The 17,012-nt window shown below is 47.9% G+C and overlaps 1 protein-coding gene across 2 annotated transcripts in view; it reads right to left on the bottom strand.

Annotated features, from left to right (window-relative positions):
* Nucleotides 1-1,533: 1,533 nt before the first annotated feature.
* Nucleotides 1,534-17,012, bottom strand: part of DYNLT4 (dynein light chain Tctex-type 4) — a 51,574-nt gene continuing 36,095 nt past the window's right edge. The window contains exons 1-2 of one of the 2 annotated variants that reach the window (XM_069635397.1): nucleotides 11,072-11,159; nucleotides 1,534-2,687 (exon numbers count right to left, since the gene is read on the bottom strand). In XM_069635397.1, the coding sequence (XP_069491498.1) occupies nucleotides 1,955-2,687; nucleotides 11,072-11,154 (816 nt within the window). In that variant the 5' untranslated portion in view covers nucleotides 11,155-11,159 and the 3' untranslated portion in view covers nucleotides 1,534-1,954. Of the gene's footprint in view, nucleotides 2,688-11,071; nucleotides 11,160-17,012 lie in introns of those variants that run through there. The other variant, XM_069635398.1, reaches the window with a different exon arrangement.

Below are 17,012 nucleotides of genomic sequence, written 5' to 3' on the forward strand. Positions count from 1 at the left end.
CCATGAGCGGCGCGGGCATTACCTGAGTCGGTAATGCCCCCGCCGCTCGGGTCATGTTGCTTTTAGTTCCCCGGCCCGCAAGATCTGTGTGACCGGGGCACTGAAAGCATTTTTTTCTGTCCAGAAACGTTTCGGGGAAGAAAAAAAAATGTGGAGTCTCCACATTGCTGGAGGCTGCCATCGTCCCCCACCAGTGACAAAGCAGGCTGAAGATAACTGAGGTGGGGAGGGGGGAGGAGAAGAAAAAAAAACATACCGAGTCCCCAGCGGGGAGCGAGGGCAGCTTCTCAGCCGTGGAGGGTCGGAGCAGGGATGGCCCCGCTTCGAGCCTGCTCATTGGCTGAGGGGCTGCCACGCCCCCCCCCCCTCCCTGGAACAATGGCCGTGGAATCCCGGCTGATGGATTCCTGGCCGGGGTAATGCCTCTGCGAGGGCCAATCAGAGTGGTTCTCTCATTCTGATTGCGCCCTCGCCGCGTACTAATGAGGGATATCCTGAAAACCCATCAGGATTTCGACCCTTAAGGCCTGGAGTTGGACAATGTAAAAACTCATCGGGTCTGGCCTGGGGGCTGGCTGGCTTCTGTCCCTCCCCCTGACCTGGCGGTAAGGCCCAGTCAGCGAGGCGGAAAAAAAGACTTTGGGTACACCGTTTTTTCCTTACCACTCCAACATACTCTATACATACATGCTTTTGCAAAGCATGTCAGTGCTGTTCGATATGAGTGCACCCCTATTGCATCACATTGGCAATATTACAGTTCATAATATGCAGATTCCGATGGGAAATCGAGGTGCATAGATAATTCCATACTTGCAGTTCAGCTAAATTAAAGTTTAAAAACACATTCATGTGTCGAAAATTCAGGCGCGCCCAAGATTAAGGTGAAGCACAGACACAGACAAAAGAGCAAAATAACAGCAGGGGCTGCCTACCCAGCAGATCACCCGCCTCAAGGCCTTGCCTGTGCCAATCCATTACCGATCCTGCATGTGTCTGAGTAATAGCTTGTGACTGAAATTAAAGGTGCCAACCATCTCACACGCTTCTTAGTGATTTTCTGCATCTCAAGCACAGTGTTCAGGGGAGTTGCTAGGTCTGGAAAAGACCCGGGGCTAAGCTAATGTCGGAACTGTTGGGACTGGGGGCTAGCTAGCCTTTTGGCTGTAGCTCTTGAGATTCTATCCGGGGCTACAACCAAAAGATTAGGGGCTATATCCCTCTTAGCCCCCCCCCCCCTAGCAACGCCCCTGACGGTGTTCATCGGGGGCGAAGGACGATTCAATGATGCTCCAGTGGGACATTTCATTCAACATTTCACCCCCATTTCCAACCCCTGGTATTTACGTGGGGTGGGGATTAATGGGTGGAGCAATAACGCCCAAGTGGGCTGTTCTATAATGACAAATATAAACACATAAAATGAATGCCCAAATGGACTCCCATAAAAAGATATACACACACATTTATGATTATATCGGTAAAATTATATATTATATATATATATATATATATATATATATATATATATATATATATATATATATATGCACACACAAACATATATGTATACCTATATTTATACATACAAATGCATAACATACATTTTCTTACCTTTCTTGACACTCGATATATACATAGAAAAAAACATAGAAACACAGATAAGCAGATAGATAGATAGATAGAGAGATAGAGAGATAGAGAGATAGATAATGCTATACTTAAAACAATAAAAAATAAAGTATACCCTAGAAGTTCTGCCACTGGCTGAACACCCAAAAATCATTTTTACTAAATACGTTTTTTATCTTGAAAATTAGCAGAATTTTGGTTCGTTCTGGTATGCGCCGTCTTCCCACATACTCCAGAGGTAGCCCGTTGGAATCAGCTTTGAGGAGGTGGAAGATGGCGGCACATAGCTTGCAAAGGGATGAAGGGATATTTCTGGGATAGGTTACTCAAAATAGAGGCCGTGCACAGTAGCAATGGCAAAGAGGGAGGTGTTTGTGAAGGTGGCAGAAGCAAAGTTGTCGTTCTCGTTGTCCCAGAGGGCACGGCTGGCTGCCCGCACACCTTGGCCGCCCATCTGCCCCAGGATGACATTGCAGACCAGCTTGTAGCGTGGAGAGCAGTGCTCCTTCAGTTTACTGCGGATGAGGTCCGACAGGCTCTGGGACAGTTGGCCGGTGGTGGCCGCGTTGTACTTAGCATCCCCCAAATGGCCGGCAAGCGTAGACTCCAGAACCCGTTGTACTCGGCAGACATTGAACCGGCAGCCCTCGTCGGGCTGTGTCTTGTAGGTGTTCTCGTACTGGATCTCACGGATGGGCTGGTTAAGTGGCAGGCCACAGAAACTGACGCGGCCATAGTGCATCCACGGACCCATGGAGAGCCGCTTGCCCATGGGCATTGAGATGGAGTTCTTTCGGGAGAATGGAACGTTGAAGTTGCTCATGATGGAGTTTCTTCTGGATACGACCATTGGCCGCCCTTCTATGCTCTTCATACGCATTAGAGACCGCGGTGGTATGTCTATTGACTGGGAGCTGCGGCGAGTAGAGAAGGAGGCAGCTCTAGGGCGGGTGCCGGAATCTTCTGCTGCCGCCACTTGGTTGAACTGGGCTAAAGTCTCTTGAGAGAGTGGAAGTGGTTTTCCTTCCATGGCCATGTCTGCTGGGCTCATTAACCTGTAAGTGAAGAAGAGAGTTTGTGTTTAGCATCCTGCAGCCACTTCATTCAGACACAATGTATATGCTTGAAAAGTGAAGGTCATGGGTGCAAATCAGGGCAGAGTCGACTCAATCAATTGTCCATAGCTTATCAAAATGAGTGCCATTGAAGTGGAAAATAAAATAAAATGTTATGAGAAAAGTATTTTGTGTTTTACTGCATGAGCACAATCCCACTGCTAACACCATATGCGAGGGGTCAGAAATGAGAGCCACAAGCGTGTTGTATTCTTGGTTACAGACATTTTTATTAAACAAAAATGGGTTGGGAATGCACCCCTCTGGCCTTATTCTAAAAAGGAACTTCCCTATTTAGAAACTAAGACTAAGGCTCTGTCAGGATGTCAGTAACTGAAAAGCCGTCCTTGTTTCCAAAACATCCTATCCTGACCCTCACCGGATAAACAAACAACAAAAGGTGCAAGGAAATGCCTTTAACCCGATGTTAGAAAAAAGTGTTAAAAAACAAAAGTATAAGAATTACTCCAACGAAAATGTTCACCAAGATAAGCGGGTGGTCCCCTTCCCCTGGATTTATAAACAGGATGCCAAAAATGACTCTTTCGCTAACAGTTCCTTTGTGTCTTCACTAGACTCTCAAAGTTCTTGTTCAAGCAAAAAGGTCTTGAAACAGTCTTTCTGTGGAGGTCTTGTAAATTTTCAGATTACCTGGTATATTCCCTTGCCAGGAATCGTCATACAATGTTCAGCTGCCTGGTGTACTCTCTTGCTAGGACTTCTCTTTAGGCTTTTGAGATCACCTGCCAGGAAGTATTGTACAATTTGAAATGCATGGCTTCCAGGACTTCTTATGTGTTTCACAGTTCTTTGATACAACTTCAGCTGCCTGGGGTAGTCACCTGCTAGGACTTCTTATGCGTTTCACAGTTCTTTGTTGTACCACAGTAGCATATACCATGAGGTGCTTGGTATATCTATCTATGGTAATATTTGATCAAACCTCTCCCCCACACTGGCATCCCATGCATCTGAACTTGATTTGGGGTTGCGTTTGTACTTTGCCTTGTCTGGATTCAAACATTCTTCTTATTGGGTCTTCAGCTTGTTTTGCCTTAACTGCATTAAAAAAAATGTTGTCTTTACACTTCGCCTTGACTGTCTCGTTGAGCGGCCCAAACTCCAGGAGCTAACGCATGGCCCGGCCTCTCCATGGCCCTTCTTGCCCGCATGCAGCATTTCTCTACCTGTCCCTGCATCCTACCCTGATTCGCCAGTCCTGTCGGTATGCCTCGTGTTCGGGCACCTCAGCATGGATGGTAACGTCTCCTCCTGCACTCCTCGTATCCATAGTGCGGTTGCCATCTTTAAATGTCCCGCTAATTGAAGGTTTGGAAAAACAACTAGTCTGCATGCTGTAGTTCCAACTCCGGTCACTTTGCACAAACTCCTTGTTCTCCTCCTGGACTCCGTAACTGGGTGGTTAGGGGAGTTGGAGTCCATGACTGTCTAAGGGCGTTTAACTATTAGATGCTTTTTCTCATGGATTTCACATAAAGGCACATCAGAAACAAAAGGTGTTATGTGTGAGCTGAGGGTAAAAGGTGGGGGCCTGAATAGAATGACAATAGGCCATTAAGAACTCGGGTATTAAAGAGTCTTTCTCATGGGGCAGGGGGGACACTGTGAATCCTCCAATGAAGTCATGACATCTCCTCAGTAGTTGTCTCCTCCCATGTGATCTTCCCTCACATAACCTCCCCCAGGGTCAGGTACATGTAACAGTGGCTGTCGCCTGGCCACATGGGAGGAGATCACTGCCGTGGAATCCGTGATGACTCCTTTGGATTCATCATATTGCTCGACAAATAGAATAATAATAATGAAAGTAAAAATGGGGGCAAGTACAAGCATATCAGTTAAGACTAGGACTTCCCTGTTTCCCGTTTCCTGTTTTTAATGTTAAATGTAAACAGAAATGAGCTGCTTTACAATGGATCAGGGTTGGAAGCCCGTGATGGAAATATTCGAGGGAGAAAAGACAGAAGATTATTTTTCCCAAATACCCTTCGGTCGTTTCTCCCCTGAACATTTCAGACTTGGCTCCTGCCCCTGCCCCAACCTCCACCTCCAACCCCATCCCTACCCCCCTACTTACCTCTTGGCAGCACACTTCACTGTGTGCCGCCAACTCGCTCTGTGCCTGCAATGCCTATTCCCTTTCACTTCCGTGATCAGGAACCAGCGCCGCTGGGTCTTTTCCTTTTTTTTCTTTTTGTTATCGGCTGGGGTGGGACACCACCGCAACCCTTCCTCACAATATAGTGAACAAGAGTGTGGGGGTACCTTAGCATCAAATGGGGGATTTGGTCAAACTTTTCGGCCGTTCGGAATTTTTCAAATGGCTGAAATTTGGCCAAATCTCTCATTCAGGGGTTTTTTTGCTGGCTTTTTGGGTGATTCCCTTTACACAATATCTGTTATGAACTACTCACATTTTAAAAGAAGTGTAAAATGATAGACACTTTGAAGACAGACAGCAGCAGTGGAAGCACTACCCTGCCTGCATCAGCAGTGAGCCACTCCTATTTCGGCCCACCGAAGCACATGGTAAGGCGGTCGAGGGTACTGCTCATTTTGGCAAAGTTGTGTTCCTGCGCATTACAATTGAAATTGCCTGTGTTTGAAACTGTAATTTGTGTGTGGATAAATTTGCTGCCTCACGGCCTCCTTCTGTTGTCTCCCAACACCACCCATCTGTTCCTCCTCCTGCTCCCTCCCTCCGCCCACCCCTGATTGGGCACTAGGCCCTAACTGTGCCTGTTATCGGCGCCTTGGGCTTCATCATGTCCTCCGTCGTAGCCGGCAGGTGAAGGCCAGCCCCCTCAAAGGGCCTCTTCTAAGGGCCAGGTCTCTTCCTATATGGCCCTATCGGGCCTGGAGGATCGTGACGCCCCTGTCGCCTGCAGCAATATCTGGCTGCCATCGCGACTCAGCTTTACCCAGCTCCCACTGATAAGCAATCATCTCACTGTATTGTGGACCATTGTGCTCATATCTGTGCTGTACTTGTGCTCACTAGGAAATTCGAACTTAGGTGTGCTGCTTACTGCTGGTTGTTTCCCTTGTAGTGGGTCACCTGCTTTGCTTCCTAGTGTTGTGTGTCATACTGTGTGATCCCTGGCCCCCCTAACCCTCACTGTCCCCTTCTGTGCATTCATCAAATCAGCACTGGGCTGTGCTCCTCATCTTCTCTCTTCAATCTCACTTCCTCTAACTTTCTATTTGCAGCATCTATGGTGCTCTCGCCTGCTCCCATCTACTTCAACTGCTATTCTATCTCCTATCCTATCCCTCCCACTAAGTCAGGAAGGACGAATTTCAAGAGGGACATCCTGGTCTCCAACCCAGGCCTCCCTTTCGCTGATACCTACATCATCAGTGCTTCCTCCAGACAGACTCTCATCGACATCCTCTTTGTCGTTCCCTCCACAGACCTATGCACTCCTCATATGGTCTCGGTTCTTTCTCATTTTTTCTCCTCTCCCATTAATGGTGCCACTCAGTGAGAGTTCCTCTTGGACTCCTTCCACTCCTCCAAGACCATCATTAATGTCTGTCTGAATGGCACCGTCTTGGTCCAGGGCCCTCAGCCCAATCTCCTCCTTTTCGATAGGCGTCTCCCGCATCTTATCAACCTCCTTCCTTCTCCTGCTACTCCTACCAGCTTCTCTCAGTCTCCTCTGCACCTACTTCTTCTGCCACTTCTCTGGCACCCTCCTCTTTCACTCTGGCTACTTTGCCATCTCCATCTACCTCCACTGCCCACTCTTGGCCCCCCTTACCACCTCCGAAGGGCATACCTCAAGCATGTACCCCTCCATGGAAGTCTTTCAAATGTGGCAACCTGCTCCACCTTGCTACTTAGTTCTAGCTCTGCTGTCAAACACTCCTCTGACTTCAGCCACCTCCTTGAAGAACTTGACTTGGATCTCCTTGCTCTCATCAAGACATGGTTCACAGCCAACTCTGTCAGGAGTTAAGGCACTCACCTCCCTGATGGCTACAAGATCCTCTCCGAACCCCAAACCAACCGTCCCAGAGATGGAATAGCTCTGAGTTTCCCGGAGTTGATCCCTGCTTCTGTCATTTCAATGCATGATCTACTCCTCCTTTGAATGCCTGGTCTGCAGGCTGTCTATCTCTCCTAGGCTCTCTCTGACTATGGCTACCATCTACAGGCCACCTGGCCAGCTCGCCCACTTCCTCTCAGAGTGGGCTGACATCTCTTCCTCTATCCTTGCCTCTACCTATCCACTTCTCCTCCTCAGACACTTCAACATCAATTTGGAGGCTTCTAATGCCTCCTCTGGCTCTTCTGCAAACTCTGTGACACTCTCTCTCTTTCTCCATTTACCCTTCGGTCACACACACTCTGTCCGACACAACTTGGATGTTCTCATCTCGTCAGACATCCCCCTCTCAAACCAGCTCATCACTCCTCTCTCTTGGACTGACAACTTCCTGCTTTCCTCTCACCTGAAGCTCTCTGCCCCCCAGGCGAAGCCGACCCCAGAACTGCCACCTACCTTCTCGGTCATTTGGCCCATGAAGCTTGTGTCAGTGAAGGCATTTGCTGCTACTTTCTCTGCTCCTCCTACACCTGTGGCTGACCCACTCTCTGACACAGCCCTCTCTAATGTGCATCTTTCTATCTCCAACAATCTAGATGTGCTTGCCACTGTCATGAGAATCCATCTGAAGCCTACCTCCAAGTGCAACTCTTGGTATGACTCCAGTCTCGCCACCCTGAAACGCAAGTGTAGGCTGGCTAAGAGGAAAGGCAGGGTATCAGATGCATCCTCTGACAAACAGGCCTGCCACCTGCTCCAAAGGCAATACAGACTCTCTGTCCTGACCAAGAAGAGAGCCCACATCCAAGCCTGCATCTCTGTGGTCTCTAACATGGCTGAACTCTTCAAAATCTGCAAGGAGCTGGCCAATCCTTCTGCAGTCTCAACCTCTCCTGTTCCCTTCTAGGCCCTCTGTACAGCTCTGGCTTCTCACTTCACCACTAACACGCAGGACATCCTGTCCTCCCTCTCCTCCTCCTCTCCCTCTCCCTCAACCTCTCTTGGCCCCCCTCTACCTGCCTCTCCCTCTCCTCCTCCTTTCTCCTCTTTCTCTCTGACCTCTCCTGACGAGGTTTTAGACAAGTACGATCTATGATACGATATGACATGATAAGTCATTATACACGTCTGTGTTTCTAATGAAAGTGTCATCTAAGTAGGTGCTCCCAAGCTCCTCCAGAACCATCAAGGACCACATTGATACCCTTGCTCCAGCCTTCGCCATTTTCTGCAATCACTCTTTTGCCACTGGAACTCTCCCCTATCTCCTCAAGCACTCTCTTGTGCAACCCCCTTCTGAAAAAGCCTGTAGAGGAGCAGCTGTATACATCTTCAGGAGATCCGCCCCCTCTACATCCCCTATATTGGAGACATGAGACCGTGCCGTGTTTGACACCAGCCGTCATGCCAATACCGCAGCGAGTGTTTGGAAGAAGATACCCATTAAGAGAACCTTATCGAATGCACCCCCGAAGTGACGATAACCTGCGGGAGGAACTCCCTGAAGGAATATGAAAAGGAGCAAAGAACAAGATCTAGTGACTTCATAAGAAGGTGTGCACGATTTCTCGTGACACTGACTGAAGATGATGTATGGATCCTAGATGGCTAATGGTGAAGTAAAGATCAAGTGAACCGTCAAGTATAAGCGAAGATTACATGTGCACAAAGTGCTGCAGATAACGACCGTTCAAGAAATGTACAGATGCTGAAACACAAGGTAGATTAAGTCATCATCAAAGCTAGCTATGAGTAGTGAATAGAATGCAGTTGAAGCCATCATTGTACAGAAACTGGACATTGGTATCATCAAGTAAGTAAGCCAGAACCCATGAAGCAGGAATGGAAAACTGTGTTGCAGCAAGAATAATAGGCACATGGAGCTGCATGGCGCGGATGCCTGACCTGAAGTCAAGATTCAAGAAGCAAGGTCAGCTATCTATTCTGAAGAAGAAACAAGTATGCGGAGGATGAACTGTCTCCCGTTAAGGTGCGAGAAAAAACACAAAGGATGCCAAGCTTTAAGTTATTTAGAGCATTTAAAAGCTGCAAAATCTGACCAAATTGTGGTCTCCTGTCATGTGAGCCAAGGATGGAAATAAAGCTTGAACTAGCGAGTGCCCTCACTCCCGAGCATTCTCAAAGACAAGGATATTCTGCAAGGCCAAGTACAAAGACAATTTCATGGCAGAAGGCATGGGCGATGAGATGCTGGGCTAATTGAGTGGTGAGGTAGTTTCATGTCCTATCGCCTTGCACCTGGGTCTGGGTTTACGTACTTCTATATTAACCATATGTTCCAGACGTGGCACAAGCATGCCAACCAATGATATTAGTCCATATAACGAAGGACCTTATAGTTTGAAGACCAATGAGAAAATGCGTATCTAAATGTTTCTGAAATTGCATGCTTTTAGAGGTAGGCATAAGTTGTCCACCTGATACCGAACAGCCAATAACAATCCTAGCTACTATAGAAATGTATACTTAGATGTCTCCCTTAACCAATCCTGACCCTTGATAGGTTTTTCACTATTGCCACATAGTATGATGTCACTCTGATGCATTATTTAGTATAAAGTCTATATTTTGTGTGGAGATCATTGAGAGACTGAGCGTACGTCCTTTGATGGTCATTGTACATATAGCCGGTCAGATAGCACAGAGAGTAGAGCGCTCACTTTGACATCTGTGCAGAGCCTGCTGACGCAGGTTTGAATCCCGGCAGGGCCAAACTCAGCCTTTCATCCTTCCTAGGTCGATAAATGAGCACCACACACCGTGGGTAATATTAAGCAGTGCTCAGATACCTGAGGGTTTGTAGTGCTATATAAATGCTAAATTATTATTATTATTGTAACCTCCCTGTTTTAGATAATTGTTTATAAAACAGTACTTTGCCATCTTCCTAAGTTGGTTCCGTTATTTGGACTCAAAATTACTCTAGTGTGATCCCATCCATTCCATGTGCACGTTCCTAAGGGCCATATGCTCAAGCCTTCTGCCCATCCTTACTGTCCAGAAAACTACTGTCCAATCTCTATGACTCCTTTCCTGGGCAGACTCCTGGAAAAGCTGGCCATCTCCCAGTTTACTCTCCACACTGAATCTGTTGGTTGTCTCCATGACCATCAGTCTGGCTTCAGAGCAGCAAGAGGCACGTAAACTGCTTTCCTGAACACCTGTGAAGTTCTGCTCACTAATCTCGATTCTAGCATACCTTCTGTCTTCATCCTCCTGGATTTTTCCTCTGCATTTGAAATGGTTAATCATGCCATCCTGATCAATCGTCTCAGTAAGAACCTGGCCATCATAGATCAGGCCTTGGCCTGGTTGACCTTTTTCCTCCTGCACCGACCCAGCCGGGTCCAACTTGGCTCCTTTCTCTCCACCACCTCTCTCTCTCCACATGTGGTTTTGGCCAGGGCTCTAACCACTCACCCTGGCCCTCTTCCTTCACCTTCCTGTAAGGCAAAAAACCATGGTGTTATCTTCGACTCCACTCTCTCCTTCTCTCCTCACATCACAGACCTTGCCAAGAAGGCCCACTACCAGCTGTACCTCCTCAGAGGCATTCTTACTCTCCTCACTTTCCCCCACAAGCTCACCGTCTCCAGAGCACTGGTACTCTCTAGGCTGTACTACTGCAACAGCCTCTTTCTCAATCTGCCTTCCACTACTCTCCGCCCTCTGCAACTAATCCAGAACAGGACTGCAAAACTTGTCCTTGGCCTCAAGCCCAGGGATCGTATCTCTCCAGCACTGAAATTTCTCCACTGGCTCCCGGGGGCTGCAAGGGTCAAGTTCAAGACCCTCTGCATTGTCCACAAGGCTTTCAGGGCCGGGACCCGCACAACATCTATCTTTTCCTAAACACCTTACTTCTCGAGCCCTTCGCCCAGCCACCTCCAACTCTCTGAGGGTCAGCCGCTTTTCCAAGCAGAAAGTTGGGGGTAGATCTCTTTCCTCTGCAGGTGCCTCCCTCTGGAATGGCCTCTCAGCCTCTCTCAAACTTGAGCCGGGCCACCTGAAGTTCCGGAAGCAGCTCACCTTCCTTTTCGCTTCTGCTTTCTCTCGTCCTCTCCCCTGCTGACCAACCTGTATGCTGCACTGACTGGCCACCTGGCTACCCTCTGAGTCTCACGGGTACCAGCTTCCCCGTTACCAGTCGGCCCTGCACTGCCTCCACACCTACTGCGCACTTAGGGGCTGTATCTGGAACCCCACAGTCCCCTGCCTCCTTGCACTTACCCAGAGACGCGCGCTGCCCTGGATGCACTTCCACCTTCCCTCGCCCCGGCACTTCTCCTCTCCCTCCCCCTTGCACGTTGCATCTCGCACTTGCAGGATCTGAATGACACAAGGCCTAGTAAGATCGTTCGTTTTTCTCCTCCCTCTGTCTTCCCTCCCTTATCTTGTTGCGCCTAGACGCGTTATAAATGACTCATCATATCATATCTTGCGGCTTCACTTCCATGGCAGCCAGCCAATGGAGGGAAAGGATTGCTCAAGCGAGCAGTCTTCCCTGATAAATCGCCCATAACGTAGTAAACTGAAATAAGCGAGGGTCGAGGGTCGCTTGTGAGGGTGCAACTGGATATGTGGGGGGCAGCTGTAACTTTTAAATTGCAGGTGAGGACTTGCCAGGTCCCCACTGCCTGCATGACGTGACATCTGGGACTGATCTGCGAAATGCAATGTTCTGACTTTGCTAGAAAGGGACAATCAGACATGGGCTGAATGCCATTTTTGTGTTTATGCTGAGTCATGATGACTTGGAATTGTATGCGTCATTTACTGTGGCCAGTGGGAGGATGCAGTGATCAGAGCTGTGGCAGGCGAGCCTTCACATCCTGCTGGAAGTTGAGTGTCTGTTGCCTTGGAGATGAGATGAGCTGCAGGATTGCATATGCCCTGTCACAGAGAGAGTTTTCCTTGATTCCAGAGAGAGGAAGGGAGCTGCGTTCCTGAAGGCATGTATGGAGTGCTTCACAATACAAGAGAGGTGGCACTTGGGGCCCTCTTCCTGTGGCCGTGAGAGGGCCCCACATTATGCATTCTGCTGAGATCAGAGCAGGGGCAGAGTGAGCGGGCGAGATAGAGACTGACTAATGAAAATGTAATTATTGAAATGTCTCCTATTCCTTTCCTTATCCACTTTGTCGCTCTAGATGTTTCGGACTACAACTCCCACCAGCTGTAGTCATCATAGACAATGATGATTGAACATGGGTGATGTAGTTCAAGACATCCGGACAGCTGCTAGTTGCAGAAACCAACCCTAAGGAATGGGTTGAGGCACTATCAATAATCACAGAATTAAGGGGTTCGAATGGTACATTCGATGCCCCATCACTAGGCCACCAGTGCATGTCGTCATAGTAAGGAACTAACTTTCTCAAGCTGACCTACAAACTAGCGTCAAGATACCTTAGAGTGAACAATGCGCTATATAATAATAAATAATAAATCAATAAACCTTAAGCCACTTTGTTGGTAAGGGGTAGACAGTTGTTGTTATGTTACTTTATACCATGCACCGCTGCCATTTGCATGAACTCCAGGCGTGATAGGGCCTATTCCCCACAATGCATTGTGACAAAGATGAACCCCGCTCTCCCACTCCGACCCAGCCACCAACCCAACTTGGCCATCAGTCCCATTATTTTAACCAAACCTTGCGGCTGGCAATGATCCCCGGAAAGCACTATGCTGCACACATCATGCAACGTTTGCCCAGCAGTTGGAGAGACTGTGGAGGGGGCAAATAACGTTAGAAAGCCCCCTCCCACTTCGAACGACTTTAGTCAGGATGTAAGTCCAAAGGGCAATAGTGCTTCCGTTTTTCAGGAAGTTGTACATTCGTCCGAAAGGGCACTCAACGGGTTAAAGAAGTTCCATGTATCCCCTTGAACCTGCTGTGCACTGCAAGCCTGGAGGATTACAAATGTGGGTGCATGGAATGTCATGCCACCTGCATGAGTAACCCCTCATCAGCTGGGGAAGGCGACTGTAAGGCTGGTTAGGGGGTTGGCACTGGGGAGGCCACCCGGGGCATTGTGAGAAACCTGAAGGCGTCTCCCTGGCTAAACCCTGGGGATCTGTCATCCAGGTGGTCAGGACACAGCCATCGCTATTGGATCCAGTTCCTGGGGATGGACTAGTGAGGGAGGACAACCTGGATGAGGGTTCCTGGGGGAGTGGGAGTGGGACACTGATGGGTGAGGTGCGGTATCCCCATTCTTTCAACACTTTTCCCCATCCTACCACGAAGGGCATTCAAAAGAACTACCCCAAACCCCTTTTTCGACACAGACACTTTTGCACGACATAGCAGAGAACGGACTAACACCAGAAACATTTACCTGACATGTCCCAATACAAGGGTCAGGCAAAGTCAGGCAATTGATCAGAATACACACACCTGAAAAACCTTTCCCTTCCACACAGGGATAAAAGGTGGAGCAAGAGAGCACAGTACGGGCAAGGCAGACTGCACCATCAGACAGCTATCCAGACCTGGCAGTTCAAGAGGAGGAGAAAGGAGGCAAATATCGAGAGGCCCTTTTTGACAAAACTCTGCGAACACTCCGCTGAAAGAAACGTAAGACCGAGGACAATAGCCCAAGCGTGCTGCAACAGATGTCAATGATACAAAGAGTGTTTCGGCGCCTATAAGCCAGAGTGAGGGAGACTCCTGCTTCTGTGGTACCAGCCTTGACTCAAGTAAAGAGGAAAGTCAAGCGGTTCATCACAGCTGGTGAGCCTAGGGCAGAGAGTCGATAAGAATCGCGCTGTGGTGAATGAAAGTGGTAAAGTGAGAAAAGTTAAAAGAACTGTAAGATTGTAAAGGGGAGACCAGCTGCAGAAGGGGATGGCACCGGTGCTGCTCTGAGAAACTTTGGTCGATCCCAATCTGATTAAAACTACACAAACCAGAAGGCCGTAGGGGAGCCGAAAAGATAGGTCAAAGTGGTCATATAGGAGGTGAAGCAAAATCCCTGTACAGTCAAAAGCCTTTGATCTACAAACTATAAAGAATGCAAGGGAAGTGTAGTCACCACATGAGAAAGCTAGGGAAGTGAATCCCATAAACATCGAAAGTGAATGTGAAGGTGAAGTTGGCAAGTGTGAACCCGGAAGAGGGATGCTGATGAGAAGGGGGCAAAGTCTAAAGTCCCAAGAAACAGTGTGTTGACAAGAGTGAACCGGGCCGATGGATATCCACTAGAACTGTTTAAAAAGACATCAAGAGTTGTGAAAGAAGGAAAAGGCATAGTGAACCCGGTGGAGGGCGGCTAACAGTTGAGAGGGGTCCGAGCCCGAACGAGGGAGCTCCAGGGGTGAAGCCATCACCCAAAGTCTATCAAGAGAAGTAATTGTTATTTGATTTGTGGAGTACAATTTGAAAAGGGTCAGCGCCCGGAAGAGGTGGTACCAGGGGTGAATCCATCACCCTAGAAATACACGAACAGAACTTTGTGTTTGTTTGTTGTATTTCTTGGTAAACGTATCAGGACCGCGGGACTAGGAAACCATTACCCCCAGAGGCCTTGATATCGATAAGAACTGGTTTAGGATCCAAACCCAGAAGGAGATCTGAGGGGTGAAAACCGATCACCTAAAACCACGAGGAACAGGGGGTCAGCGCCCAGAAGAGGGGGACCCAGGGGTGAAAAATACCCACCCTGAATAAAACTAGGAAACACACTTTCATTTTGTTGAAAGAACTTTTGCTTTGTCATTTGAACACATCAGGCCCTCGAAGCAAGAGACCTTCTAGAGAAACGAGACTTGGGCATTGACGGTCCTGATACCTGCAAGTGGAACTGTTGACTCGTGCTGGGAAAGCTCGAGTGTGTGCTATGCTCCAAGGTCCCACCTTACCCCGTCCTCAAAACGTGGGGAAGGAAGACCCAGGCTACTACATCCTGACATATTATTTGTAAACACTTCTTTCTTTTCTTGAAAACCATCCCACAATCTTTTTGTATTAGTTGTAAAGTTTGGTAATAGGTTTCTTAGTATAGGCCATTTCTATTTTACACAACGCCACAAGGACTGCTTTATTTTCATTTGATGGTTGACGCTTGCTCCCATCTTAGATTTAGGTTTAGATTAGGCATTTTTCCAACCTGCATACAGTTTAATAAACACCCTTCAACTGTGATCACTTGTGTCTGTCTTTACTGTTTCCACCATGAGTTCCTTACAGCATCGAGCTTCACCTGACAGCAGGGCTACTGACTTACATGAGAAATCAGACTGGGTAGTCACAGTGGGCAGCGGATGGGGTTGATGGGCAGCTGGTGGAATGGTGTAATGAATGGGGGCCTTATGGATGGATGAGATGCAGAAATGCAGAGGAAGAGCAGGCTAAGCACATCATTTGTGGGTCTGAGCAAGCAGAGCTGGAATTTAATAGAAATTAATATTGCGCTTGTTGTCACCAATTCTAGGGTTGTCAGATGACTCCATGCCATGAGGGACACTCTAAACCTCCACTAGGTTTTGCTATTACCTTAGTTTTCTTTTCCTTCTTTTTACACAACGGAAAAGATCCAACTCTATTTCTCCCAGACAGCACTTACTGACAAAGTGAAAGCCCAGTACTCAGGGCCGTTAATTCACCAAAATGCCTGGGGTAGCGGAAGTGACATCGCATGACCCTTGACCTCTGATGACATCACAGGAAGTGATGTCATTTGACCCCATCCCGAAGTGATATCACGGGAAGTGATGGAACACAACCTTTCACCCCTTGACAAAACAGGAAGTGGCATCACATAGCACTGTTCCTAAGTACACTACAAAAAATATGGTTACGATATCACTGTAATGTGGTATACATTTCATAAAAGAATGCATCACCATATGTATCGTTAAGATCAGTGTGTATAGGCCCATATTACCAAATTACTGTGAATGCAAGCAGACACCCATGGCCAAATGATAATGATGTGTTATTATATTATATAGCACTTATGCTTAGCACTTTATATAGAAAAACTATACATACAATATCACCCAACCTGTGTTGGTACTCATTTATCGACCTCAGAGGATGAAAGTGTTAGAGACATGAATAAGAAAGCCATCCACTCCAGAAGCAAAGAGCCACATGGCGCTGGCCACAGCTCAGGATCTAGCATTAAAAAAAGAAAATTAAAAAAAAGACACTTTTTAAAAAGTTTTTTTTAGGGGTAGCAAGGGAGACCCCAGAGGTCGCAGTTGTGACCACTAAATGACGTTCCTGCCAGTACTGGGACATGGTTTCCTTCCTGACAAGGAGTTATCTGGCAATACTAGCTGGCGCAGAGGCGTGTCCAAGTGCATCTAATGTATTGTGTACATGAATGGTAAGTCAATAGAACGGTCTGTGGTTGTAGGAGGGGGAGCAGGGAAAGCGTGTGGGTATCTCTGCGTTCTGGTCACCATAGGAACACCTTGGAATACTTGTGGGTACCAGGAAGCAACCCAGTTGCCCTCAGCCTAGATGTAGTGCTAGAAAGTAGACATGACAGCATGGAAGGGACAGGAAGTAGGGCAAGAAGACTGAAAAGACTGGCATAGGATCCAGGGGAGAGTGGGCCACAAGTGGAGAGGATGAACAATGGTTCCAGTCCAAAGTGGAAATATTATAATGAGCAAGTTTTGGGGAGGTGGAGGAGAGCAAGTATAGGTGAATGGTGAGGACAAAGTGAGGGTGCAAGGAGGCCAGGGAGGAGAGGAATAAAGGGGCAATTGCAAGAAAGGAAAGGTTAAGCGAACCCCAAATAATGAAGAGGGTTCACCCGGGCATGACAATCAGCATACAGCGAGTTGCAGCAAAGTAGGTGACCGATTGGGTGTTATGTTCATACCCTGAGTACATTTAAATTAACGCAGGGACACCCACAGTCGAGCATCAGCTGAACCGGAAGTCTACCTGGTGGATGCTGGTCACTTATTTCCTGCTGTCAATGTTTGTACTCCAAAATCCAAGGGATGCCCCAAACGGGCCTGATCGGTACCAATCACAAATAACTTAGAGATTTCCATATCGACACACAGGTAATGGGTACTTCTGACCTGCATCCATCAACACCAAAGGTTTCTGCATCTGCCTTCCCGCTATCCGACTAACACACCTGGCCGCCCTTCTTTCTTACAGGGTTATGCGCACCAAGGCCAACATTATTGCCAGAAAGCC

Source organism: Ambystoma mexicanum, chromosome 1q (genome assembly GCF_040938575.1).
Source record: "Ambystoma mexicanum isolate Mex_15411 chromosome 1q, UKY_AmexF1_1, whole genome shotgun sequence".
Taxonomy (NCBI): domain Eukaryota; kingdom Metazoa; phylum Chordata; class Amphibia; order Caudata; family Ambystomatidae; genus Ambystoma; species Ambystoma mexicanum.